At 40.1% G+C, this 27,419-nt stretch overlaps 1 protein-coding gene across 6 annotated transcripts in view; it reads right to left on the bottom strand.

The window, feature by feature from the left end:
* Nucleotides 1–27,419, bottom strand: part of CPLANE1 (ciliogenesis and planar polarity effector complex subunit 1) — an 83,367-nt gene that overhangs the window by 19,609 nt on the left and 36,339 nt on the right. For all 6 annotated transcript variants that reach the window (XM_058170113.1, XM_058170110.1, XM_058170112.1 and 3 more), the window contains 13 exons: nt 26,868–27,174; nt 25,444–26,356; nt 23,087–23,238; nt 22,797–22,960; nt 20,066–20,139; nt 18,576–18,658; nt 16,987–17,058; nt 10,478–10,652; nt 8,267–8,560; nt 7,407–8,150; nt 7,085–7,248; nt 6,631–6,745; nt 964–1,015 (listed from right to left, as the gene is read on the bottom strand). In XM_058170113.1, coding sequence (XP_058026096.1) covers nt 964–1,015; nt 6,631–6,745; nt 7,085–7,248; nt 7,407–8,150; nt 8,267–8,560; nt 10,478–10,652; nt 16,987–17,058; nt 18,576–18,658; nt 20,066–20,139; nt 22,797–22,960; nt 23,087–23,238; nt 25,444–26,356; nt 26,868–27,174 — 3,309 coding nt within the window. The remainder of the gene's footprint in view (nt 1–963; nt 1,016–6,630; nt 6,746–7,084; nt 7,249–7,406; nt 8,151–8,266; nt 8,561–10,477; nt 10,653–16,986; nt 17,059–18,575; nt 18,659–20,065; nt 20,140–22,796; nt 22,961–23,086; nt 23,239–25,443; nt 26,357–26,867; nt 27,175–27,419) is intronic.

Genomic DNA, 27,419 nt, shown 5'->3' with positions numbered 1-27,419 from the left:
TAATTCCACCCAAGCCTGGCTGTATTTAAAAGCTTCCTATCCACTGCCTGTGAAGGGAGTTTAATTATTTTAGCTATAGCAATAAATCTAGGAACTAGAGCCAATTTTAAGATGACATTTTATGCATCCTCATTACAAGAGTAAATAAATCTGCATTTCTCTGCTCCGTCCAAGCAACTAGCAGCTAATCAGTTGATGGTGAGAAGAGAATTGCTTTTCCTTGTTGAAGAAACACAGGAAGGATTTTTCCAGGATTTTTCCTTCCCATCAACTAAGGGGGTAGGCCCTCACTCCTCATGTTCAGGAAGATGACAAGCTATCCAATTATTAACAGAACGGGCTCTAATGATGATGGTTTTTAATTTAACCTATGATTTAAATCGGGGTCTCCAACCTTGGCAATTTTAAGACTTGTGGACTTCAAGTCCCAGAATTTCTCAGCCAGCTTTGCTCAGCCAGAGTTGAAGTCTTAAACTTGCCAAGGTTGGAGACCCCTGATTTAAATTACAATGTACCATATTTATTTTAATGTTTTATAGTCTGTATTAGGGTGATGCATGGACAAAAAACATGGGATATAAATTCAATACATGCATAAACAATAAACAATTATTCTGTTCCCTCTTACAGTGACCACAATGCTCTTGTAATTAGCATATGGTACTTTAAAGGGAAATTAGTAGAATTTATAAGCACAATTGAAACACTAGAACTCTAAGCCAGGACCTGTTTGAAAATGCATCTCTTACCAGGAATTACACTATCAGTAAAAAAAGAACTTAAATATAGAGGCCAAGACAGATTTCTGAAAGTTTTTCATGAATCATTTGAGCAAAGATAGCTAGGGAGAAATTCCATTCCCAGTCTATATAGGTAACCATTGCCATTCAAAAGAAATATAAAACTGTGATATCCTGGAAAGAATTTTCCATCTTTCAAGACAATTTTGCTGAAAAAACTTACTCAGTAATGAATTGGCATCACATGGGCCAACGCCTAATTCAGCTTGGGATTCCTGAGGCAAGAACAAATATGATTAAACTTATACAAGTGATTTAATGTTAATAATATACTTCAGCGTACTAATAGAATTTTTCAGTATATATTACTAGGGAACAAGAAAATTAAGCAAGATTTAATTACAGTCCCAGACCAATAAAACAAATTCAGAATTTAAAATGCAGAAACACCAGTAAAACACAACATTTAAAATACAAACACACACACACACACACACACACACACACACATCCCATCAAATCTGAAACAATTAATAAGAAGAGGTGCTGGACAAGGGAAACTTAGGAAAGGTATATGGGTGGGAAGGATGTACCCAAACAACTTAAAACCTTCCCTGGTGGTTTCCCCATTGACTTTATTGTGGGAAGTTGCCACCGAGGATCACAAACTGTGATAGCTTGATTGTAAGATGCTGCAATCATAAATGTGAACCAAGCACTCAAATCACAATCATGTGACCATGGAGATGCTGGAATAGGTGAACTTCGAGGATTGGTCATAACCTCCACTCATTCAGCACTTCAAACAATTGCTGACTGTTAACTGAGGACAACTTGTATGTTTTTCAATTAACAAATTACCTAGTTACCATTTTCTATAGCATATCATTCCACCGCATTTAATCTGCTTCTGTGAGTCCCATCATCAGTCAAAAACAATGCAAAGGGAATATATGAAGCTGTCAAGTTCAAATGTATATGCTGCGTGCTGAATTGTTTTCTCAATTTGGAAAATCTATATTCTAACAAGATATATTTGATGCTTTTTTCCTAAATAAGACGATATAATGTTTTCTTGTAGAACTATCATGCATTGACCATATTATATCAAATCAAGTCCAGAGTGAAAATGAATGAATAAGAACACTCTGGTTCTGCGCATGCGCAAGATGGCGCAGTGTTGAAGATTCGGTCCTGGCGTTTTGGAGGGCCCTCCGAGGATGGCAATGTGTGAGCCGCCCGTCTAGCCGTCTGCTGTCTCCGGCCCAGATTGTCATCTGGTAGGCAGCCGTGGGAGAGATTTTCGGACATTTTCGAGCCCACGGCTGCTGAGAACGGAGCCGCGTAAGCAGACGGCGGAACTCCGGCGGCCATGTTTTTGCAGGCCTGGGAGTGGGGCGATGAGTAGCGTTTTTTTCGGCCGACGCTTCAGCCGGCCCTTGCAGTTGGCGCTGGGTTTTTACATCTCCCGGCTGGTGTGCCTCCGTTTTTATTACATCTTAACCTCTGGCTGTGCTGTGTTGTCCGGATCTAGGTTTTTTACCCTGACCTGGATAATAGCAATAGAGGCGTTTCATCTGCTTCCGGCCAAGTCGTTTATGGCTTATTCCCTGCTGCCAGATTGTGATCATGGCGCCCTCATATCCTCCTGCCTCTTGGGGAGGTTCAACCTGCTGGACAGGCTTGGCCTCTCGGAAGGAGAGGTTTGGAGAGACCTGGCCTCCGAACCGGGTGAGGATGTACTAGGGGGTGTTGGAGCTGAAGGGGCCCCCGGACTGTGCCTTCTGACTTGGTTTGGAGGTGATGGTTGGAGGACAGTGGGAAGGCAATGGAGGTACTATGGATTCATCTGCTTGTAGTCCCCCTCTGATGGTTTATCATCTACTACGCCTCTTCTGGCCAGCTTGGGATTCTTGGCCGTGGTTGGTCCTTGGGCCTTTTAGAAGAGGCAGTAGTTTCAATGGGGGACGGAGGCCGACATCGTCTACGACTGGAACACCCCCCCACTTCTCATTCCAGGATGCTTGCTTCAGACTTCCGACAGACTATCATCTGGACTGTTCTGTGTTTTCTACTCTTGTCTGCCCTTATTGGGACTATCAGCATTCTGGACTATTGCCTTGTGTCATCTTTTTAGGCCTGCCTTTTATCCAAGTTTATCATCATTTGGATCTATCATCTAATCGCCATCATCTTTGCCACTCGGAGATGGACCATCCTTTTTGCCAATCTTATCTTTTACTGCTATGCGCTATTCTTCTCATGAACTCTTGCAACTGCGAGGTGCCCCCGCCTCGCAGGAATGGCCCTCCACACTACCGAGGGCCGGCCTCTATGACGGGTTTTGGGACCCACAGAGGTGGCATGCGAAAAAGAAGAACCTGTGGGGTTTTTTAAATAGGGAATTTTTAAGGGGTGGGAGGGTGAGGTCGGGAAATGGGGGTAGCCCGCCGGGGGGGGGGGGTTAAGGGGGGGAGGGGATTGATAGGTATGGGAGGAAGCCCATTAAGGAAAGTATGTCCAGTCCCAGTGCATGCTCACGGCACGATTTCATCGGTTCCGAAGACAGGGGGGGAGGGGGATGTTCAAAGCGTAGTGCGTTATTCCATCTGTATGGTAAGTGGGAGAGGCAGATATGGCGGAGGCAAGGGGTCGTATCATTCTCGGGGAGCACGTGCTCGATGTCTTAAAGCGATCACGTGCTCCGGCCCCTCAGTCCTTACTCGTTCCCCGGATGGTCAGGATCCTCAGAGCTTGGGTCTTCGGCTGATGCTATGCAATGCCCGTTCCGTGGTTAACAAGGCTCCCTTGATTCGCGATCTTATCCAGAGGGAGTCCGCGGATTTTACGGACATTACGGAGACCTGGTTGGGCACAGAGGGGGGTGTTCCCCTGGTTGAACTGTGCCCGCCGGGTTTCCGTGCATTCCATCAGTCGAGGGCCCAAGGTAGGGGTGGGGGGGTGGCGGTTGTGATTAAAGAAAGTCTAGAGCTGAGGGAGTCCACTGTGCCTCAGATAGCTGGTTGTGAATCCCTCCTTGTGAAGTGGGGCCATAGGAATCAGATGGGTCTGTTGATCGCGTACCTGGCTCCTTGCTGCGTGACTACAGCCCTACCTGAGCTGCTGGAGGTGCTTGCCGGGGTGGCAGTTGAGACTCCCAGACTTTTGGTTATGGGGGATTTCAACTTGCCATCGGCCGGCTTGTCATCGACGGTAGCTCAGGAGTTCCTGGCTTCCATGACGGCCATGGACCTGATTCAAGTAAATGATGGCCCTACACACATGGGGGGAGGCACACTAGATCTGATTTTCATCTCTGGACAGTGGATTAATGATCTGGAATTAGGAGATTTAGTGACTGAACCGGTGTCATGGTCAGATCATTTTCTCCTTCGCCTGGACTTTCGGACCGCCGCTCACCACCGCAGGGAGACGGAGCCAATACGTTGGTTCCGTCCCAGGCGCCTGATGGACCCTGAGAGGTTCCAGACGGAGCTTGGGCCGTTCCCTGAGGATCTTGCCCACGGCACGACTGAAGAACTAGTTGCGGCCTGGGAGCGGGCCGCGGCTGGGGCTTTGGACCGTGTCGTGCCTTTGCGGCCTCTGACCCGGCGTAGATCTCAATTGGCTCCTTGGTTTTCTGAGGAGCTGAGAAAGATGAAACGCCAGAGAAGACGCCTGGAGAGTACCTGGAGGTCTAGCCGTTCCGAGGCTGATCAGACACTAGTGAGATCTTTTACTAAGACCTACCTAGTGGCAATGAGGGAGGCGAAGCGTTCTTACGTTTCCACCCTCATTGCATCGGCAGATAACCGATAAGCCGCCCTGTTCTGGGTGACTCGTTCCCTCCTTCATCAGGAGGGACGGGATGACCCCCTACAGGGACGTGCTGAGGAGTTTAACGGTTATCTATACAATAAAATCGTTCAGCTTCGGGATAGTTTAGACCAAAATTGCGATGATCCAGGTGGGATGGCAGAGGCACGTCTTGTTGAGGTTGTTTGGGATGAATTTGAGACTGTGGCTCTCGAGGACGTGGACAGGTTACTGGGGAGGCTGCATGCGACCACATGTTTACTGGACCCGTGTCCTTCCTGGCTGGTGCTGGCTACTCAGGAAGTGACACGAGGCTGGCTCCAGGGAATTATAAATGCTTCGTTGTTGGAAGGGGTTTTCCCCGCTGCCTTGAAGGAGGCGGTGGTGAGACCCCTCCTCAAGAAGCCTTCCCTGGACCCAGCTATTTTGGGAAATTATCGTCCAGTCTCCAACCTTCGCTTTGTGGCGAAGTTTGTAGAGAGTGTGGTTGCAGGTCAGCTTCCCCGGTACCTGGATGAAGCCGTCTATCTAGACCCATTCCAGTCCGGCTTCTGGTCCGGTCACAGTACGGAGACAGCTTTGGTCGCGTTGGTGGATGACCTGGGTTGTTCCTCTGCCCTGGTCCTATTAGATCTCTCAGCGGCTTTTGATACCATCGACCATGGTATCTTGCTGCACCGGTTGGAGGGGTTGGGAGTGGGAGGCACCGTTTATCGGTGGTTCTCCTCCTATCTCTCCAACCGGTCGCAGACGGTGTTGACAGGGGGGCAGAGGTCGACCGCGAGGCGCCTTACTTGTGGGGTGCCTCAGGGGTCGATTCTCTCGCCCCTCCTGTTCAACATCTACATGAAGCCGCTGGGTGAGGTCATCAGTGGTTTCGGGGTAAGTTATCATCTGTACGCTGATGATACTCAGCTGTACTTTTCCACCCTGGACCACCCCAACGAAGCTGTCGAAGTGCTGTCCCGGTGTCTGGAAGCCGTACGGGTCTAGATGGGGAGAAACAGACTCAAGCTCAATCCCTCCAAGACGGAGTGGCTGTGGATGCCGGTACCCCGGTACAGTCAGCTGCAGCCGCGGCTGGCTGTGGGGGGCGAGTTATTGGCCCCAACGGAGAGGGTGCGCAATTTGGGTGTCCTCTTGGATGGGCGGGTGGCGGTTGATGGTCATTTTGTGGCCGTCTCCCAGGGGGCCTTCCACCAAGTACGCTTGGTGCGCCAGTTGCGCCCCTTCCTTGACCGGGATGCCTTATGCATGGTCACTCATGCCCTTGTCACTTCCCGCCTGGACTATTGCAATGCTCTCTACATGGGGCTGCCCTTGAGGTGCACCCGGAGGCTGCAGCTAGTCCAGAATGCAGCTGCGCGGGTAGTAGTGGGAGCAACTCGTTGCTCCCATGTAACACCAATCCTGCGCAGCTTGCACTGGCTTCCTGTAGTTTTTCGGGTGCGCTTCAAGATTCTGGTTACCACCTTTAAAGCGCTCCATGGCTTAGGACCCGGGTACTTACGGGACCGCCTGCTGTTACCTTTTGCCTCCCACTGACCCGTACGCTCACACAGAGAGGGCCTTCTCAGGGTGCCGTCCGCCAAGCAATGTCGGTTGGTGGCCCCCAGGGGAAGGGCCTTCTCTGTTGGAGCTCCTACGCTTTGGAATGAACTTCCGCCTGGTTTACGTCAAGTACCTGATCTTCGGACTTTTCGCCGTGAGCTGAAAACGCACCTATTCATTCAAGCGGGACTGGATTAAAATTTTTATTGGGGTTATTTATATTTTAAGATTTTAAACTGTTTTAAATTTTCGGCCACAATATAATGTGTTTTCTTTTAATTTCTTTTAATCTGTATATACTGTATTTTTACTTGGCTGTACACCGCCCTGAGTCCTTCGGGAGAAGGGCGGTATAAAAATCAAAATAAATAAATAAATAAATAAAATAAGAAAAAAGTGAACTAGTGCATCACTTAGTCCACTTCTATACGATATTTTACCTTATTATTTTTTCCTATATTTTACTTTAAAACCAAACAATATAATGAAGATAATTATAAATTAACATGTTCTTATTGCTTGCCTTTGTTGGCTTTACAGCATCAGGAAGAACAGAAGAATCATCTTGTTGATTAGTCGCAACAGCTTTCATTTTTTCTTCCTTCTCCTTGATCCGATTTTCAATACGTCTCTTCTGTCTAGTGTGATAATAATAGAGAAATAGGTTGTTTGAAAAATTCCCAGAATAGGCATAGAGCCTCCAAAGCAGAATGATAGCTTTGCTTAGATTGGTAGATTCAGGAAGATGGTGCTAGATATATAATAACCTGATGAGACAATACAAGAATAGAACTAGCTATATCAACTATCAGGTCACACAGAAATGTAATCAATATTTTCTTAACCTATGGAGAAACTACATCTGCTCTAATTGCAGCATTTGTTACTTTACAGGAAAAATTCTTCTCTCTTTAGTGCAAGAACTAATGCAACTGTGATCAGATTTTGGTACGTAGGATTAAATGTTTGGTCTTTACCTTTTCTTATTACTCCTCACTTGTCTTGTTTCATTTAGTTTAATATTAGCTTTCAATAACTGCATCGGCTTGGGAGGGTCTTTATGCTGTGGGTACTGAACAAAATGCTGGCTTTGTTCAAATGCAATCAGATCTTGAAGGGGAATGAGTTTCGGTATCTGAAACTGTTCATAAAACAGAAGAGATTATAAATAAATGCAAGTTTCCCTTTCAATATTTGGGGAGCAAATCAAGTTGCGAAACACTTCATTGATGAACTTGAGTGAAAGGGCTGTTATGACATCTACCTTAAAACAATACACATATTTTATAAAGCCATTACCTTGGTTAGTGGAGGCAAATTAGAATAAAGCAATGGTAACCCTGTCTGTCCAAGGGGTGCTGTGCAATCTGTGATTTTTGTTGTAAATGTACTTGGTGAACATTTGGATTGTGGGCTGGTTTTTAGATAAAGCAAAGGAATTTCAGTAAAAGTCCCATATGCTTGATGTGAATTGATTTCATTGTCAACCAATGGTTTTTCTGCCCTCAGATGTTCATGGAAGGGTTGTAACGGTGCTGAATCTTCCTTTTTTCCATATTCATCTACAGGAAACTGTTTGGAAATCCCCATCTTGACTGGTTCTGCCCAACGCTTTGCCTGTTCTTGTGCCTGGTTTATAATGTTTTGATCATAACGGTTCAAGTTTAGATGTGCTCCTGTCTCATTTGTGGGTTCTGACATCTGTAAACTGGGAGGATTTTGTGCCAAAGAAGATGGGGGGCCCCAGGCTTCTCTTGGTCTTGACGATGGTCCAGAAGATCTGCAGGGGGTTACCGGGCAGAAATTGAGTGCCTGAAATTGATAACTTGTTTTTAGCTTAAGCAAAGGAAATCCCTCTGCATTATTTAAGGGTTTTGCCAATGGAATAAGCTTTGGTTTCTTCTCAGCATTTAGGGAAATAGACAACAGAGGGAATGGCCTGGCTGGATTCAGACGAGGTGAGCTTTGACATGGCAGTATCAATCTTGCACCAACAGACTGACCCTCTCGTAACGCTGAAGAATCATTCATGTGCACAGATCTCTAAATAAGGCAAAAGATAACGATGTAAGGTTTTTTGTTATAGTACTGCTTGATGATCACATTAAAAAAAAAACTGTAATACGAGCTTTCACATTTTAAAAATCTCAGCAACTCACAATTTTGTTTCCATCCTGGTTCTGATCAGGTAAGTTCTTTTCTTCCCGAGAACTGTTATTTTTCTGACCAACATTCCAATTGTTTTCCAGAGTTGGTTGCTGATGGTCAGTAGGTTTTTGAACACCCCCTGCCGGCTGCATGGGGGGAGATAGATGGATATTATTCGCTTCCGTGTTTGAAGCCTGGTTTCTTCCTAACGGAAAGGGTTGAGATTGCTGCATCTGCTGTAATGTATTTGGCAAGTTGGCAAATCCAACTATTTGCATGAGGCTCAGATAGTTAATCTGCTGTAGCTAGAATATAAGAAATTAATACATTTACTAAAAATATGTCTTAGCTAAAACCTATTACGGAAAATATTTGCAACTCTGCAGTTATCATATTTGAACAGGCAAAAGCCAAAATATTATCCTTCTTCAATAATCACGTTGTTATGACCCTTGCATCAAGTTTTAGAAAAAATGATCAGTAATTTAAGTACAGGAGATAATTTTAAGGGCAGTAAAGTTAGGACCCAACTAATACCAAATATTTTACTCCATAGCCACATTAGGCATAGTTTTAACTTATATTTGAAGTATGGGTAGCGTGTTTGTAGAATTTTCATTGTGTTTTACTCATCTGTAAAAACATTTCAGAAACCAATTACTTGTGTCACACTTCAGTTGTACATCTAATGCACAGAAGGGTAAATAGGATTGTTCCAAATAGGCTTACTTGCAGCTATACCTCTAATCCAGTGGTAGTCAACCTGGTCCCTATTGCCCACTAGTAGGCATTCCAGCTTTCATGGTGGGCGGTAGGGGTTTTGTCCGATACTGAAGCACTTTCCTTTTTTTTAATTTAATTGACTTTTTAAAAAATTTTCACAGCATTCTTTAAAAACATTTTCATTAGGTTTTCATAAAATTCCCCGTGACAATTTAAATTCCTGAAAATATACTATTTGTACCGCCCGCGCATAAGTTTAGTTCACGTTACGTAAGTGAAACTAAATGGTGCTATAGTGCGACAGGAAACAAAAGAGCCTCATTCCAGAATAGCTCCTGCATCTCGCCCCCACACCACCCAGCTCTAACAGACAAGCAGAGCTGGTAGCCGGCATCCCCCCTCAAACCCAATCCACGATGCGCAAGAGGCATGCGCAGACGACGATACACGATGCATTACTATGGAACTGGTGGGCGGTTAGAAAATTTTACTACTAACAGAGATACAAAAGTGGGCGGTAGGTATAAAAAGATTGACTACCCCTGCTCTAATCTCTTTGCAGTCAACAGATTATTTGAAGAATAAAGAAACTCTGACTTCAAACTCAACTACCAGAAATGTGCTATTCTTGGAAGCATTACCGAATTCATCTGTCATTATCCTCTGGGATGTTTAATCATCAACCATTCTCTTCCCAGTTTAGCCATCAGCTAAAATAACCAAACAAGTACCAATCAAGCTTGATCCTGTTTAGTTTTCAAAGTGGTCATGGTTGGCTGGTGCTGCCAACTTCTGAGGCATAATACAGGAGTACAGCTGCATTGAGCAAAATATTTCTAATGCAACTGGCTATTTTAAATTTACTGGAAGCATTCTGAATTCAAAGTAGGCTTTTCTGGACATGAAAAATTTCTAACAAGGTGGGAATGATCCCGGAACACTTTTGGTGAGAGTTTAATAGTCTACTTCAAACTCAAAATATTTCAAACTCAAAATATTTTGCATACGTACTTCTACAAAGAAATGTTTTTTACTATGTTCTGAGTTTTACAGAAACATTAGTTCTGGAATCCTCTGGTCTCCTGCACCCCCATTTTAATTTTGAAATACAACTCTCAAAAACAACGAACAATAACATAGAGGATAATATAGAGGATAATATAGTGACTTCTTAATATGAAAAATACTTAAGAACTTCAACACCTTATGCATTTCAAAGCATCACCCATTTTCATTAAAAAAACATTGGTATGGCCTGAATTCCCACTGGAAACTGAAGTACATGAGTGAAATAAAATCATATGAGCGTTGTTGCAGGCACTTGTGGCCCCACTCGCATGAGCAACAGGTGAACGTACACACATGTGTACATGATCCTTCCCCTCCCACAAAATCATCCCCTTTCTCTCTCCCCCCCTCCCTGGGCTACCAACCCGGAAAAATTGGGGAACTCTGTTCTAAGGCATATGCTTAGATTTTTCATAATGTTATATTTTCACCTGAATCAGCTTAAACATTTCGTCTTGTAGCATTTGCCCGACAACCTCTGAAGTGTTTGGTGATTGTGCTGTTGTTTCTCTATCGATCATCTCTGTTTTTACACCAGCATCCTTTGAAGGAATGTCTGACACCTCTGTGAAAGAAGGCTGATCATCTGAAACAGTGATGTCTACACTGCAGAGATAAAAAGGGAAATCAGCTGTGATAAATAGAGAAACCTGGAGTCTTAACATTTTTTCCTTAAATATCTAATTTATACATAGTTCTTAGAGCTGTACACAAGGTTGGAAATAGCAGGGATAAGCTACTCCAAGAAAAATTGCACATTTAGGATGTATCGTAATTTGTTAAAGGTTGAAGAGTATGAAATAAATAGTTCCTGTTTAAGAAGTGACTACTCAGAGGGGATCATAGGAGTATCTGACTACCTGAAACAGCTATCGTGAGCAATCCCTAAATAATAAATGGTATGAAAGTCTGTTTGCTTTGAAAGTCAAGCTGTGGAAGCTGCCTATTGGTAAACCCTGATATAAAATTACAAGAGGAACATGAGACAATAAAGTTCCATTACATTTGATATTATCTCTGATATTAACTCCTTGCTTAAAAGTCTGTGCTGACCAATTGGCCCCCATCTTCAGCCATATTTTCAATAAAACCTTTGAAAGGCTAGTGCTTTCCTACTTGAAAACCATCACGGATCCGCTGTTAGACCCCTTGCAATTTGCATACCGAGCAAATAGATCAACAGATGATGCTGTTAATATGGCTCTGCATTACATCCTACAACATCTTGAGTCTCCAAAGACCTATGCAAGGGTCCTCTTTGTAGACTTTAGTTCAGCATTCAATACCATCATTCCAGACACTCTTCTAACTAAGCTAAACCAGCTACAGGTACCGCAACAGACTTGTACATGGATCACAAGCTTCCTAACAAACAGAAAGCAGCAGGTGAAATTAAGCAAGATCACATCAGATACCTGTAAAATTAGCACACGGCCCCCCCAAGGCTGTGTGCTCTCCCCACTTCTCTTCTCTCTGTATACCAATGACTGCATCTCCAACGATCCATCTGTTAAACTACTGAAGTTCGCAGATGACACAACAGTGATTGGTCTCATTCGAGACAATGACGAATCCGCATATAGACGAGAGGTCGAACGACTAGCCTTGTGGTGCGACCAAAACAATCTGTTGTGTGTTCAGCTCCCGAGCCGGGCCTCCTGGCAGAGAGTGACTCAGAGAGTGAGGGGGAAGAGCCAACAGGGCTTCCCTCTGCAGGACCTTCCTCTCTGGCTCTGCTCCAGGTCCCAGAGGCAGGCCAGGTGGAGGAGATGACGAGGCCTCTTTCTCCCGCACCTTCCCCCTCCCAGGAAATGCCTCAAGACGCAGCAGCTGACAATCAGTCCTGCTTAGATCCCAGGCATCGCAAAAGAAGGGGTGGGACAGGCCTAGAGAGTGCTGAGTCACGGAGCCACACCCCACAGGGTATAAAAGCAGGAGGAGCTGCTCTATAGCTTCTTGTGACGGACAAAAACTGACTCTTGGAAACTTTGGCAGCAATATTTTGAGACTAAGACTTTGGCTTCTGTTTATTTCTGAATTGCAGTTACGCTGGTCTGAGGAGAAAAGAGAACTTGGCAGGCCACTGCAGGTTCGTTGCCAGAACTGATATCTGTCGTCGGAGTAAATTGCTGGCAGATATAGCCAGCTCGCGTGTCTGCTCGGTTGTGGTTGGTGGTAAAGAACACAATCTGGAACTGAACACACTCAAAACCGTAGAAATGGTGGTAGACTTTAGGAGAAACCCTTCCATACTTCCACCTCTCACAATACTAGACAACACAGTATCAACAGTAGAAACAGTAGGGCCTTCTCTGTTGGAGCATCGACGCTCTGGAATGAACTTCCCCCTGGCCTACGTCAAGTGCCTGATCTTCGGACCTTCCGTCGTGAGCTAAAAACATATTTATTTATTCAAGCGGGACTGGCATAATGGTTTTAATAGTTTTAATTTTAAACTGGGGTTTTTATTGGGTTTTTAAATTCTTTTATAATTTTAAATTTAAACTTTTAATTATCAGCCTTTTGTAATTTAATTGTTTTAATTGTTGGTTTTAATTGTATATGTATTGTGCTTTATCTTTGGCTGTACACCGCCCTGAGTCCTTCGGGAGAAGGGCGATATAAAAATTTAATAAATAAATAAATAAATAAACCTTTAAATTTCTAGGTTCTACCATATCTAAAATGGACAGCTCACATCAAAAACATCATCAAAAAAGGACAACAAAGAATGTTCTTTCAGTGCCAACTCAGTAAGCTCAAACTACCCAAGGAGCTGCTGATCCAGTGAGTCTGTCATTTGCACCTCTATAACTGTCTGGTTCGGTTCTGCAACCCAACAAGACAGACACAGACTTCAGAGGATAATTAGAACTGCAGAAAAAATAATTGCTACCAACTTGCCTTCCATTGAGGACCTGTATACTGCACGAATCAAGAAGAGGGCCGTGAAAATATTTACAGATCCCTCACATCCTGGACATAAACTGTTTCAACTCCTATCCTCAAAACGATGCTATAGAGCACTGCACACCAGAACAACTAGACACAAGAACAGTTTTTTCCCGAAGGCCATCACTCTGCTAAACAAATAATTCCCTCAACACTGTCAAACTATTTACTAAATCTGCACTACTATTAATCTTCTCATAGTTCCCATCACCAATCTCTTTCCACTTATGACTGTATGACTGTAACTTTGTTGCTGGCAATCCTTATGATTTAGATTGATATATTGACCATCAATTGTGTTGTAAATGTTGTACCTTGATGAACGTATCTTTTCTTTTATGTACACTGAGAGCATATGCACCAAGACAAATTCCTTATGTGTCCAATCACACTTGGCCAATAAAAATTCTATTCTATTCTATCATTATAAGCATGAGGTAGCACAAGGTATCTTACCAGTTCAAATATAAAACCACATGGTTTTATAGTTGGACAAAAAAAAAACCACGTTAGTGATGTCCCCCAGTATGCAGAGACAAAGCAAAGAAGCCATGTTAAGGCTGCATGTGTCATGTAGCATGCAAAGTTGTCATAAAGTTTGTCCTCTTTGGGCTTAGCTTTTACAAACCATGATTGATGGTTTAGCATGTTGGATGAACACAACCAGGCTCAGGGGCTGAGGAGTCTGAGTGAAGAAGTAGAAGGGGAGAGAACAAAAAGATAGATTAAGAAGTAGACTCCTCACTCCTTACATCAACCTCTGTGTCTAGAAAAATGGAGTTTTTTTTCTCCATCTGAGTTTTTTTTTTTCTTAGCGGCCTAGACCACAACTGTGGAATTTCTCCAAGGGTTTCCCCTCCAATTAATAACCAGAACTGATTCTGCTTAGCATCTAAGCTAGGTAAGGTTAGCTAGGTGATGCCAACTAGTTCTTTAGTTACTTTTTTTTTTTTACAATTCAGCTTCGCTTCATTGTGAGTTTCCTTCTTGCTGAGATTGCAATATTGATTATATTTTACATTTATCTAGGACAGCTTTTCTCAATATTAGCAGCTTTAAGATGGGTAGACCAACTCCCAAAACGATGCTATAGAGCACTGCACACCAGAACAACTAGACACAAGAACAGTTTTTTCCTGAAGGCCATCACTCTGCTAAACAAATAATTCCCTCAACACTGTCAAACTATTTACTAAATCTGCACTACTATTAATCTTCTCATAGTTCCCATCACCAATCTCTTTCCACTTATGACTGTATGACTGTAACTTTATTGCTGGCAATCCTTATGATTTATATTGATATATTGATCATCAATTGTGTTGTAAATGTTGTACTTTGATGAAGGTATCTTTTCTTTTATGTACACTGAGAGCATATGCACCAAGACAAATTCCTTGTGTGTCCAATCACACTTGGCCAATAAAATTCTATTCTATTCTATCATTATAAGCATGAGGTAGCACAGGGTATCTTACCAGTTCAAATATAAAACCACATGGTTTTATAGTTGGACAAAAAAAAAACCACGTTAGTGATGTCCCCCAGTATGCAGAGACAAAGCAAAGAAGCCATGTTAAGGCTGCATGTGTCATGTAGCATGCAAAGTTGTCATAAAGTTTGTCCTCTTTGGGCTTAGCTTTTACAAACCATGATTGATGGTTTAGCATGTTGGATGAACACAACCAGGCTCAGGGGCTGAGGAGTCTGAGTGAAGAAGTAGAAGGGGAGAGAACAAAAAGATAGATTAAGAAGTAGACTCCTCACTCCTTACATCAACCTCTGTGTCTAGAAAAATGGAGTTTTTTTTCTCCATCTGAGATTTTTTTTTTCTTAGCGGCCTAGACCACAACTCTGGAATTTCTCCAAGGGTTTCCCCTCCAATTAATAACCAGAGCTGATTCTGCTTAGCATCTAAGCTAGGTAAGGTTAGCTAGGTGATGCCAACTAGTTCTTTAGTTACTTTTTTTTTTTTACAATTCAGCTTCGCTTCATTGTGAGTTTCCTTCTTGCTGAGATTGCAATATTGATTATATTTTACATTTATCTAGGACAGCTTTTCTCAATATTAGCAGCTTTAAGATGGGTAGACCAACTCCCAAAACGATGCTATAGAGCACTGCACACCAGAACAACTAGACACAAGAACAGTTTTTTCCTGAAGGCCATCACTCTGCTAAACAAATAATTCCCTCAACACTGTCAAACTATTTACTAAATCTGCACTACTATTAATCTTCTCATAGTTCCCATCACCAATCTCTTTCCACTTATGACTGTATGACTGTAACTTTATTGCTGGTAATCCTTATGATTTATATTGATATTGATTGTTCCTGATTGCTTATTTGTCCCCTATGCTTATCATTAAGTGTTGTATCATTAAGTGTTAAATTGTACCCTATGACCATCATTTGTGTTGTAAATGTTGTACTTTGATGAAGGTATCTTTTCTTTTCTGTACACTGACAGCATATGCACCAAGACAAATTCCTTGTGTGTCCAGTCACACTTGGCCAATAAAATTCTATTCTATTCTATGGGATGGGGAGGAACAGGCTCAAACTTAATCCCTCCAAGACGGAGTGGCTGTGGATGCCGGCACCTCGGTACAGTCAGCTGCAGATGCGGCTGTCTGTCGGGGGTGAATCATTGGCCCCGATGGAGAAGGTACGCAACTTGGGTGTGCTCCTGGATGGCCGGTTGTCCTTTGAAGACCATTTGGCGACCGTCTCCAGGAAAGCATTTTATCAGGTTTGCCTGATCCGTCAGTTGCGGCCCTTCCTGGACTGGGATGCCTTATGCACAGTCACTCATGCCCTTGTTACCTCTCGCCTGGACTACTGCAATGCTCTCTACATGGGGCTTCCCTTGAAGAGCACCCGGAGACTTCAGCTAGTTCAGAACGCGGCTGCGTGGGTTATTGAGGGAGCGTCTCGGAGCTCCCACATAACACCTATCCTGCGCAGACTGCACTGGCTACCTGTTGCTTTCCGGGTGCGCTTCAAGGTATTGGTTACCACCTTTAAAGCGCTCCATGGCTTAGGACCGGGCTATCTACGGGACCGCCTACTGCCGGCTTCTATCTCCCATCGTCCGGTACGCTCCCACAGAGGGACTCCTCAGGGTGCCGTCAGCCAAACAGTGTCGACTGGCGGCCCCAGGGGAGGGCCTTCTCTGTGGGAGCTCCGACCTAATGGAACGAACTTCCCCTCGGACTTCGACAATTACCTGACCTTAGGACCTTTCGCCGCGAACTTAAAACTTATTTATTTCATATGGCTGGACTAGCCTGATTTTTATTTTTATTGGATGGGTTTTTAAAATTGTGTTATTTTACAGGGGAGTATGTTTTTTAACATTTTGGGCATTTAAATTAGTTTTTTAAGGGTTGTTTTAAATTATTGTGTGTATTTATATTTTATCTGCCTGTTCACCGCCCTGAGTCCTTCGGGAGAAGGGCGGTATACAAATTAAAATATTATTATTATTATTATTATTATTATTATCTCCTTATTGTTTCAATTTCTCCTTATTTAGGGTTTTTTCCCCTCTTCTCAAAAGTGATAGTGACATTCTTTTTAGTAGTTATACACGTATCTCCAGTCAATCTTTCATAAGTCAACATTATAGGCAATAATCTCTCCTCTTCAGACGCAGTTCCAGGAAGATTACAATAATTAGCAATTTATCAATTTAAAATTCCTCCATCTGGAATTATTATTATTCAAAAATTCCACTTTAGGATAGGAATTAAATATCGGCACCTCTCCCATGTACTTAAATACCTCCCAGTCTTCCTGGAACTGCCCAGTTCTTCCAAGGCAGTTCAGAAATAAATTTATGGATAAGCAACCATGAACTAATGACAATGGATTAAACTTCGGAAATAGTGATTTTTAAACTGATAGTAAAATGCTAGAAATTAAGAGAATGGGTTAAGGACAGAATTTTCATAAACTTTAGAAAATAATTTAGTAACACTTACCTAGTTGTTTCCACCCTCTTTTCAGAACAAAATGAAAGGGGAAAATCACTGGGAACTACTTCAGCTGTAGTGCTGGAGATACAAAGAGAAAAAACATGTAATATCTTTAACCTATGATAATTCTCGATTTGAATGGATGCAAATGAATGTTAACTAAGTAATTTTAATTCAAACTTTTAAACATATTACTTACTATTCATTCTTTATCACAGCAGCTTTTAAACAAACATTGTTACCCTGTGCACAACATTGGACTATGTACTGGTCTCTGTAACCAGTAGTAACTAACTCAACAAAACAAAACATCAACATCTAAGCGACATGAATGCTAAGTTGAAATAATAAAAGGTAACTGCTCAAGAGAGAAAAAAGAAAAGAAACCAGTACTATTAAAAGATGAAAAGTTAATTTCTAAAGGGAGTTCCTATATACTTTTCTTTCAAAGGACAAATTATTCATTTAAATCATTTACAAAAACATCATTGTTATGGAAAAACAATTTAAAGAGGAAAAAATTAACGAAGACCGATTTTATGAATCATTTTTGAAATATGTCTGATTATATTGTATATTAATATTGTTAATGCTATGTTAGTATGTAAATATACTGTATATTAATAGTATATTAAAATTCAGAGCTCTCATCAATAAATGGTACATTGTAGGTACAAAAGGAGAGAATCCAAAGATGGAAGAGTAATTGTTCTGACCTCTTTATTTCCTAAGCAGCTGAGAGCACTTTGAAGTAAAAAGCAAGATTTCAGTCATCTTTACTTCCTGGTCTACTTCTAGATTCATGTGGGGTCCAGAACATTCAGGAAAATAAAGATGTCAATCTGGAAGTACTTCACTGTGAAGCACTCATGGCCATTAAACTGATATATTGTTATTTATTAGGAAAGAAACCCTCACATATATCAGCAGATAATATGTGGGAATAGATCAGGGTTTCCTACTGCTGATGTAGAGCAAAGCTGTGAAACTACGTGAGACATAACCTGCTGGTTAAATTCTGATACGTATTTGTAATAATCAGCAAATAAAAATAAAGTGAAGAATGAAACATGTAGACTAGGGGTAGTCAACCTTTTTATAACTACCGCCCACTTTTGTATCTCTGTTAGTAGTAAAATTTTCTAACCGCCCACCGGTTCCACAGTAATGGGATTTATAAAGTAGGTTTGGGGGGAGGGGTGCCAGCTACCAGCTCTGCTTGTCTGTTACAGCTGGGTGGTGTGGGGGGAGATGCGCGAGCTATTCTGGGATCAGGCTCTTTTGTGGTCATACTATAGTGCCATTTAGTTTCACTTACATAATGTGAACTAAACTTATGTACGGGCGATACAAATAGTATATTTTCAGAAATTTAAATTGTCACAGGGAATTTTATGAAAACCTAATGAAAATATTTTTAAATAATGCTATGAAAATAATTTTAAAAGTTAATTAAATTTAAAAAAAGGGAAAGTGCTTCAGTATCGGACAAAACCCCTACCGCCCACCATGAAAGCTGGAATGCCCACTAGTGGGCGGTAGGGACCAGGTTGACTACCACTGATGTAGACCAATAGATATATAATTTCTCTCACCCATCCAGTTTTGTACATTTTCCCTCAGATGTTTCCATTAAAGGTTCATCCTGTTGACATTCTACTTTTGATTCAGAGAGATACTGTGAGGAGTATTTAAGCATATATTAACATGTTATCATTTCACCATTTTAAAATGATAAAATTTACTACTTATTTATTCATTAATACTCTGATTGTTAGCCAATTGTTGGAACTTCTTAAATGATCAATCCTGTGAATACAGCCCAAGTTATTTGTGCTCATATAATATACAATATTGTTATGAGTATCTTCTAAAACGTATAGCTTACAGTTTCATTTTATAGATTCAATATCTAATATGACTGAAAAAAATGAGTGTGAGTAACTTTTTTTGGATGGGGGAGGGAAACCTAAGGACCACTTTCAGTCTGTTACATAAGGAATAAATTTAAAAAACTATGAAAGTTAGAAAAAATGGAGCAGGGGCCAGAAATAAAATATCTGCAAATATTAGTTTCTAAACTATTTCTATATTTTATTCAATAAAAATTTACAGACCAGATACTTGGTCTACCATCTTAAGCCCTCCAGGGAACAATAATTAAATGCAGAGAAAGTAATCATATTACCAACTTAATTAATTGTAATTTACTGAATATGTAGGTATGTTTTTGATAATTTGAGTCCTAAAAACCAACTACTCAAAAACCATTTCCTCAGTTTAAATCAGCTTGTGCATCCAAGCTAAAAATTAAAATTCAATGACAACCAGTAGCTTGTTTCAGAGTAATTTCCAAAGAGCCTCAGAATATATAGTCATGAAATCGAAGAAACTCTGTTTAAGAGGCAAAATTGAAGCAGAAAACTGTACCAATTTTAAATTTCGATAAAGAATGAGGAACACAACAGCTCACTGTTGTGATGAAAAAGTTATTGGACTTGGAACATTTCAAGCAAAAAACTATAGGTCTTTTTTTCCCAAATCAAAGAAATGTCCATGATACTTCATTAACAATCTATAAACTATCACTCATCATTCATCTGAATTTCTTTTTATTCAGATTTTGTTTTTTATGCTACCATGGAAAGCATAAGTATAGGATATATGTTTCTCTATTATTATACATGAAATCTAGACCAAAAATTGTATTAATGAATTTGATTTTGCAGTAACAAATCATGATTCTGCAAAAGCCAAGTTAAACAATGCTGAAGGCCTCTGGAATGAAGACATATTCTAGCATAGTGGTTCTCAACCTTTTCTTCACCACAGACCTCTTTTAAATATCTTTTGTGACCACAGAATATAGCCATGGACCCCCAAGACTTAAGTCAATATTGAAATTGTAACGTTCATTGAAGCTTTTGTGGACCCCGGTGACATTATGCCCGCCCCCGGGATCCACAGACCACAGGTTGAGAACCATTGTTATAGCATATCTACTGATAATGTTATATGTGAGGTATAAAGCATAGGTTTTATAAACTGAATGGAAGAAAATACACTTATTTTGAGAACCGCTTACCTCTTTTTTCTTTTCTACTGATTTAATACTGATAGAGATGGTAGGATTTCTTGAAACTGGATTTTCATTACAGACTTCAAAACAAGCACAATATTAAAAAGAACAATTAAATAAAGAGAACAATGTATTTCTTTTCCATATTTCAAATTTCAAATCTTTATTGTCAATCCACAACATATGTAGAATGAGATTGGTTGAGCTCCCTCAGTGCACCCCCCCCCAAATATAATACAACTCACAGTGAAGGCAGAAAATCCCTAACACAATAAATCATATTAACAAAACACCCAGTCCTATTGCACCAGTGTGAACATGTTACACATTGCGCCGGCCCAGCAAGTCCATCATACTACATAGTTATGATATTATTTCTCATTCAGGAGTCTGATAGCCCACAGATAAAACTGTTCTTCAGCCTGTTTGTGCGGCTGGCTATACTTCTATATCCCCTTCCCGATGGTAAGAGGGGAAAAATACCTTTCCCTTTCTTTTCACTAATAATCCTTTTCATTAATTCTCTTGTGTTTATATGAGAGACAATAAACATTTTAACAGTATTTGTTTCTGAATGACTCTTAAACTCTGATTCACTGAACCTCTTAAAAAAAGTTGAATTTATTTTCCTCACCTAAAGTGTATCCTGTATCTTTGTAATATTGATCAGGTTTCCAGAATGAGAAATTTCCAGAATAGAAACACAACTTTCTGATTAATTTCTCTTCAGCATATACCCATCTACCCCTTTATTCAGGATGTTTATTTACTATAGTATATTATAATAGTATCAGGTAATAATAATTCACTATTGGGATCCAAAATGCCCAGCATAACTGTAGCTGGCAGCATGTACTTAAAGAAACCATGCCTTTCCTAGATTTATACAGGCGCCACGAAGACTAAAAATAATTGATGTCTGAGGTAACTCAAAGGTCTACATTGCAACTATGGTTGCCCAGGAGAATCTGTGACTTTTTAAAGAAGATTCTTACCTACTTCAGATCCAAACATTGCAAAATACATTTATGTCATAAAGTCTGCATCAAATCAGAAAAGAGTCTGCCTCAGGCTTACCTATTTATGGCTATCCAGCAGAACCCCCCCCCAAAAAAAATCCTACATAATTCCATACCTGCATAATATTCTAAGTTTCAGAGACATCAAACAGTTCAATTATTTTGTTTGTTTGTTTGTTTGTTTCAGCTGACAAACTTCTGACATCTCAAGCTGCCTTCTATTTTGAGTTGATTGATAGATTTCTCACAAACTCCATTTAACTCAGTTTTTGTTCTTGGTTCTGTTTTTTTTAATCCCCTAATCACCTTTACATTTATGACCTTACATTTTCTTCTGTTAACAAGTATCCTGCTCTTTCTAACCCCAAAGCAGGGGTTAGGCTTTTTTACTATCTGGATTTCTTAACCTATCAAATCCCCTCTGTATTCAGCTGTCATTAACACACTATTAGATTCCATTTTCTGATCAGCAAGGGCGTCCTAACATTTATTTTTCCTTTCCTTTACAAACAGATATTTTAATTCCTTTGGGAATTCTTCAAGCATAGAATGACCATTACTGTTTAGTGATGCATCTGTTTTGCTTCTAAATTACAATCCGGCAATAAGGGAAATCTTTGTCAGGGAAATACTTTAAGAGCTGACCAGCTGCCATGATGCTGTAATGCTGATACAATGGTAGTAATGAGTCAGCAGGTTATTTAACTGTTATCACTTTAAGAGGCTGTATATATAAGAGGCCCTGTGAGGGCGTCTCTCCCTCTCCCTCTCTCTCTCCCCACCCCCCATGTGTGCTTCTGTGCTGTAGTTGATGATTGATTGCCTGACTTTGCCTAGTACGTGTATGTATATATTCCCTGTAGATAAACCACTATTTGAAAGACAAACCTATTTACTGTATTTTGCTCCTGGGTTGTCTCAAAATAGTCACATTGTGTGCACTCTGACAATCTTAAACACCATTCTGAGGGGTCCTTGGTGCTGTCTGAGCTTGGCTGTTTACTTCCACATGAAAGTTGCCTAGTTTGGGTAATGAAATATCTGCAAGAAAACAACCAAGCTCAGAGAGCACCAAGGACACCTCATTTCAATCCTGAGCTACAAATATTTTTCTTTATCTGAAACATCATTCTATTTTGTGAATAATATGGGCCTCAAAGTGAAGTAAAAGATTTTTTTCTCAAAGTGGGCTGTGAGGGCAGAGAGAAATTCCTGTTATATGTTATAACTTCTCTCTGTTTGTGAAAGGGTATCTTTACTTCATCCTATCTCTTCCTTGCCTTTATAGATCTAGGATCTGGTTCTGGTTCCTTTGCTTCACTTTAACTACATATAAATTATATCTGTAACTTTTATTTAGTATTCTATTATGATTTATGTTGATTGCTTATTTAGTATCCTAGGACTATCACTGAGTGTTGTATCTTATGATTTATGATGATTGTATTTTATGATTATAATCATGATTTATCACTTCTTGTTTACATGCAAACTGAGAACTTATGTACTGGAGACAAATTCCTTGTGTGTCTAATCACACTTGGCCAATAAAGAATTCTAATTAAATATGAGAGAACAAATTCTGGGGGAAAAACCCTGTAGGATTTCACAGTGTTCCAGTAATACTAGAAAAATATTACACATCCCATGCAAAAATCTCTTTTATTTCACATAAATGACTTCATATGGATGAAGAAAACATTTTTCTTTTAACTAACCTTTGGTTTCAGATGGTACAACTATTTCACTTCGTAGAAACTCTGCCACTTTTTCTGCCAGACTGATATCAACAGCTGTACTTCCAGTATCTATATCAGGTACTATAGAATGACCCCTATGACTTACTTTCTTCCTATTTTGCTTTTCAGGTAATGTTCCGCACCTTTAAGAGTGACATTTAAAATATATATATAAGATTTTTGGTAGTAACTTTCTCTCCTTTTATACAACAGTTTTTACTCCCTTTTGAAATCTGTGCCCTACACCAAACTGAATGCTGAATTCTTACCTTGGAATATTTTTAAATGGTTCATCATATGCATGTCCATTTTGGATTTCACCTGGAGCTCCCTCCGATGAAGAACTATTTGTATCTTCGGCACCATCTTTCTCCAGTTTGGGTATAATAGTGGAAGATTTTTCACACAGTTTCTGTGGTTTCTAAAACAACAACCCCACGTATAATTTTAAAGTTTAAAAAATGATTTGTATTCCTAGCTTTGCATTACACTCCTGTTGTGCACCTTTTCAATATCTGCTTTTGCACCATAAGAAACCTGTCTGCCTAGAAAATCCTCAACTGCAGAGGCTATATATTTTCAGATTTGGATTAGAATGTAAATCTTATGGAAAAATATGCCATTTTATAAATAGCCTTTAGTACAAATTACAATTTGATAATATAATGGCTTTGAAAAATTATATATCAAATTTTAAATTTTCCCTTCGCAAAAATTGTCCTGAATTAGTTATCCAAAGGCTCCATTTGGCTTTAATTATGTTTCCCCTAATAAATTATAGGTCAAGGTTTCATGAGATAAGTACCATTCCTTAGTATTTTTCATGCAGGTTTCTGCTACCTTCTAAATGTACCACATTACAAGGAATGTCCATGGCTATGGAATGTTTAATGCTGCTTAGCGACTACTCTACAAGGAGGTTCATTACTTAACATTCTTGGCCTCCCTGACAATGTGCTAATTAATCAGCAAGAAAACATAGAATGATTGCTACAAATATTTGAATTAGTACATATCTCTGGTAAAGCAAAACTTTCATACACTGTTTTATACTACTTTTCATTTTTCATATAATCCAATGACCGTAAAACAAGAATGCTATAAAAATTTCATACTTTTCAAGCCCAATAAATGCACATTTACTTTGTAAAATATAAAGTAAAGGAAACAGACAGTTCTTGTTCTAGGCAGCATAGCAGGTCTTTGGATCATTTTCCTTACACCTCATTATCCTGAATAAAAAGCAAACAACACCTCCACGAAATATTTAATATGAACCTTTACCTATTATACAATCTCAATGCACCAATAATTTAATCTGATGCAGATAAGATGTTGTCATAAAGTGCCTAACTTTGTCACAAATTAAATACATTAACAGATTACACAAATATTGGCTTCGCTGGATGCTAAAAGTTTACAGTTCACATTTTGATATCCCTATGTAAAGTTAAAATGTTTTTCTTGGTCTTATCATAAACATAACTATTTCAAAAATCATTATTTGCATTGTTACTTAGTGGGGAAAGCTGAGGGTGAAATAATTTTGTTCTATCTATGCCAATTTTCAGAGATGATGCTGAGAAAAAAAAATCATTTATTTCCTTTGCTGAATTGGGAAAAGAGCCAAATATGTTCAAATGCACGCAGTTTTCAAGTTACAGCAGTTGCATCTCTGTATGCTGAAGAAAAGAGAAGGGTATAATTCCCTAAAACAGCATTCCCCAACCGTTCCAGTTTGGTGGCCTGTGGGGGAGGGAAAGGGTGGAAGGTTTTGTGAGAGAGGAAGATGTGTGCATGCAGGCATGCAGAGTTCCACTTGTATGGGTGGCGGGCAAGTGCAACTGTGCATGCTGCCCCACCACTCATGCTGCCCACTTGTGAATAGGCCATGGCCCAGTGCGCTGTGGCCCATAGGTTGGGGACCCCTGCCCTAAAGTATAATAGCAATAGCCCTTAGATTTATATACCTCTCCATAGCTTTACAGCACTTTCTGAGTGGTTTACAAACGTCAGCAAATTGCTCCCTACAATCTGGGTCCTCATTTTACCGACCTCAGAAGGATGGAAGGTTGAGTCAACCTTGAGCCCGTCAGGATTGAACTCCAGACTGTGGGCAGAATTAGCCTGCAATACTGCATTCTAACCACTGTGCCATCACACACCACACACACACTAGATACTATGAATAGCAAAACATGTACAAAATTCCAGTAGATAGTAACAATCTTATTCTATAAACGATTTCTCAAAAATAAATGCATATGAGTTCAAGGTGTTCGCTTGTAAGCAAATATTCATATTCATATATGTACACGCTGCATTATATGTAAAAATAAAGTCTCCACTATTTTACATAAACACCCTATTTGCTTTCCTAGAACTCCCAGAAGAATGGAAGAGTGATTGATTCACTTTATGTATATTTATTATACACATTATTGCTCACTATGCATTATTGTCACTATGACACGGAGCATTTTTATTGCTGTGTCAAGGCATCTGAGCTGGGAGCTGTCCACATTTGGGCTATTTTCTTTCTATAGGTAGACTTTTGTTTATAAGCACTTTGAGCCAAGTTCAAAGATTAGCTTTAGCAATGCTCAAAAGAATTCCATTTGCTTACCAAACCGCAGTTTTGGTTTTGAAATTTGTTGCCGTAACGTCGTTCTAAAATCCACAATGATGAAAGAATGGCAGATGAACTTATTTTCACATGCATCATTGGCTGGCATTCCTGAAGTGTCCCTGTTGTGATAGGATCTTGTACCATTCTTTTACTGGACCATCTGATCATCCATTCAAGTAAGCGAGATATATTGTTAAATTTAAGATGCATTTCTGGGACTGTCTCGTCTTGTTGGGTGATGTCATTCACTTGCCCAGTTTTACAGATGTATTTTTGAAACAGAGCTGTTTTAGGGGTGGACCAACATTGAGCTAACGCTGGTGTGAATGTTAAGGTCTTACTGGAATCATGTGAGTCATTGACTGATTGCTGGCTTTGCCCAAATAAACCTCTTCTTTCAGTAAGTCTCATGACTGAATCACAATCTGAAAGCTCTAAGGGTTGCTCATCGGCTAAAGTTTCTTTTTCACAATCTTTTTTCTTTTTATCCCATAAAGGAGCTAGTTTAGAATCACTAAATCCAAAACCAAGGGTGTAGCAAGAACCAGCTCTAAACACATTTTGGACTTCAGTTCTGACCTGTCGACGTATCAGTGTTGTGTGAACATCAAAAAGAAGAGAATGGAGCTCATGTTCCCTAAGGAGGGCTGAGAAGCAGGTCAGAAAAGGAACAGCAGATTCACTGTGATTGAGTGGATCTCTTTCAAGCACGTAAGTTACAAAGAGGTCTAAAAATTTAATATATTCATCATCATCACGTTCAAATTCCCATTCACCGACTAGAGGCATATGGAGTTGATTGGGAAGATCTTTACGAGTCCCTTTTTTAAAATCTCCTTCCCCACTGCAGTCCTTTAACTTTTCAGTCCACTCTTTACGATTGGAAACATCTATATATGAAGGTAAATCACTACAAAACAGATTAAAAATAACATATAAAAAGTGAATTCTTTTCCTTCTACAGCATATCTTCTATATATCCATAAAGGCAAGAAAGGTGCTTTCAGTCCAGGAAAGAAACCAGGGTTACAAAGCAGCTAAGAGTAAAATACGCCTCCATGGCATGATGTCAATCATATGCTAAGTATTATGAAAAATATTAACACACTGAAAAAATGCATTAAGTACGATTTTTATCACAATCTCATGCTCATTGTGTTCTTCCACTTTAAGGATTTTCTTGGGTGAATCGTGTCAGTCCACTACTGCTTTGCTCTCACTTTGCTATGGGATTCTCCACCGTAAGAGGAGCAGAACAAGGACGTGAAGCTTTTAGATTGCGAGCCTATGCACACTTAACTACAAGTGAGCCAGATGGAGCTTGATGCAAAATAAATGTGCACAATTTCACACAATTTCAACAAGATGTTACACAAAATAACATTTTCTCTGATTCAAGACAAAATGTTACAAATACTTACTTGGGATCTTCTTGCCTCAATTTTCTTGCTTCTTCTGCCGCCCCAAACTCAGAAAGTGAATCTGCTGCTTCAGCACTGTTACACCGCTGAAAGTTTCTGAAATCTGAAATTGTGCTTCTGCTTATAGTAGTCCCCAAAGAAAACCGATCGTAGCAGGAACCTCCAGAGTCTTGGATCTCTTCTTCCGGTGGCTCCCAGATATTTGTTTGAATGGGCCCTATGTTTCTTATCACACGTTTCAGGGTTTTCACATTCACTTTGTAAGTAGCCTGTAGTACAACCGACATAATTTCTTCACTACTGGGCCCTAACCATAAAGACAGAAAATGTGTTATTGTTTCTAAAGTGGATCACATTAACTACTCATTTTAACTGAGATTTCAGATAATTCACATTGTAGATTAAATTTTGTATGCAGTGGGTGGATAATACTATTCTGGGTCTATTCAGTATATTTCAATTTCCCTTGACCAATAATCTACAGTAATTTATATTAGTTTTCCTTTGATAAGAATTCTGGATATTATTGTTCACATTACTTAAAGCAGGAGT

The sequence above is a fragment of the Ahaetulla prasina genome, chromosome 2, assembly GCF_028640845.1.
Source record: "Ahaetulla prasina isolate Xishuangbanna chromosome 2, ASM2864084v1, whole genome shotgun sequence".
Classification (NCBI taxonomy): Eukaryota; Metazoa; Chordata; class Lepidosauria; order Squamata; family Colubridae; genus Ahaetulla; species Ahaetulla prasina.
Note: the sequence above shows the minus strand (reverse complement) of the source record. Positions and strands in the feature narration are given on the sequence as shown.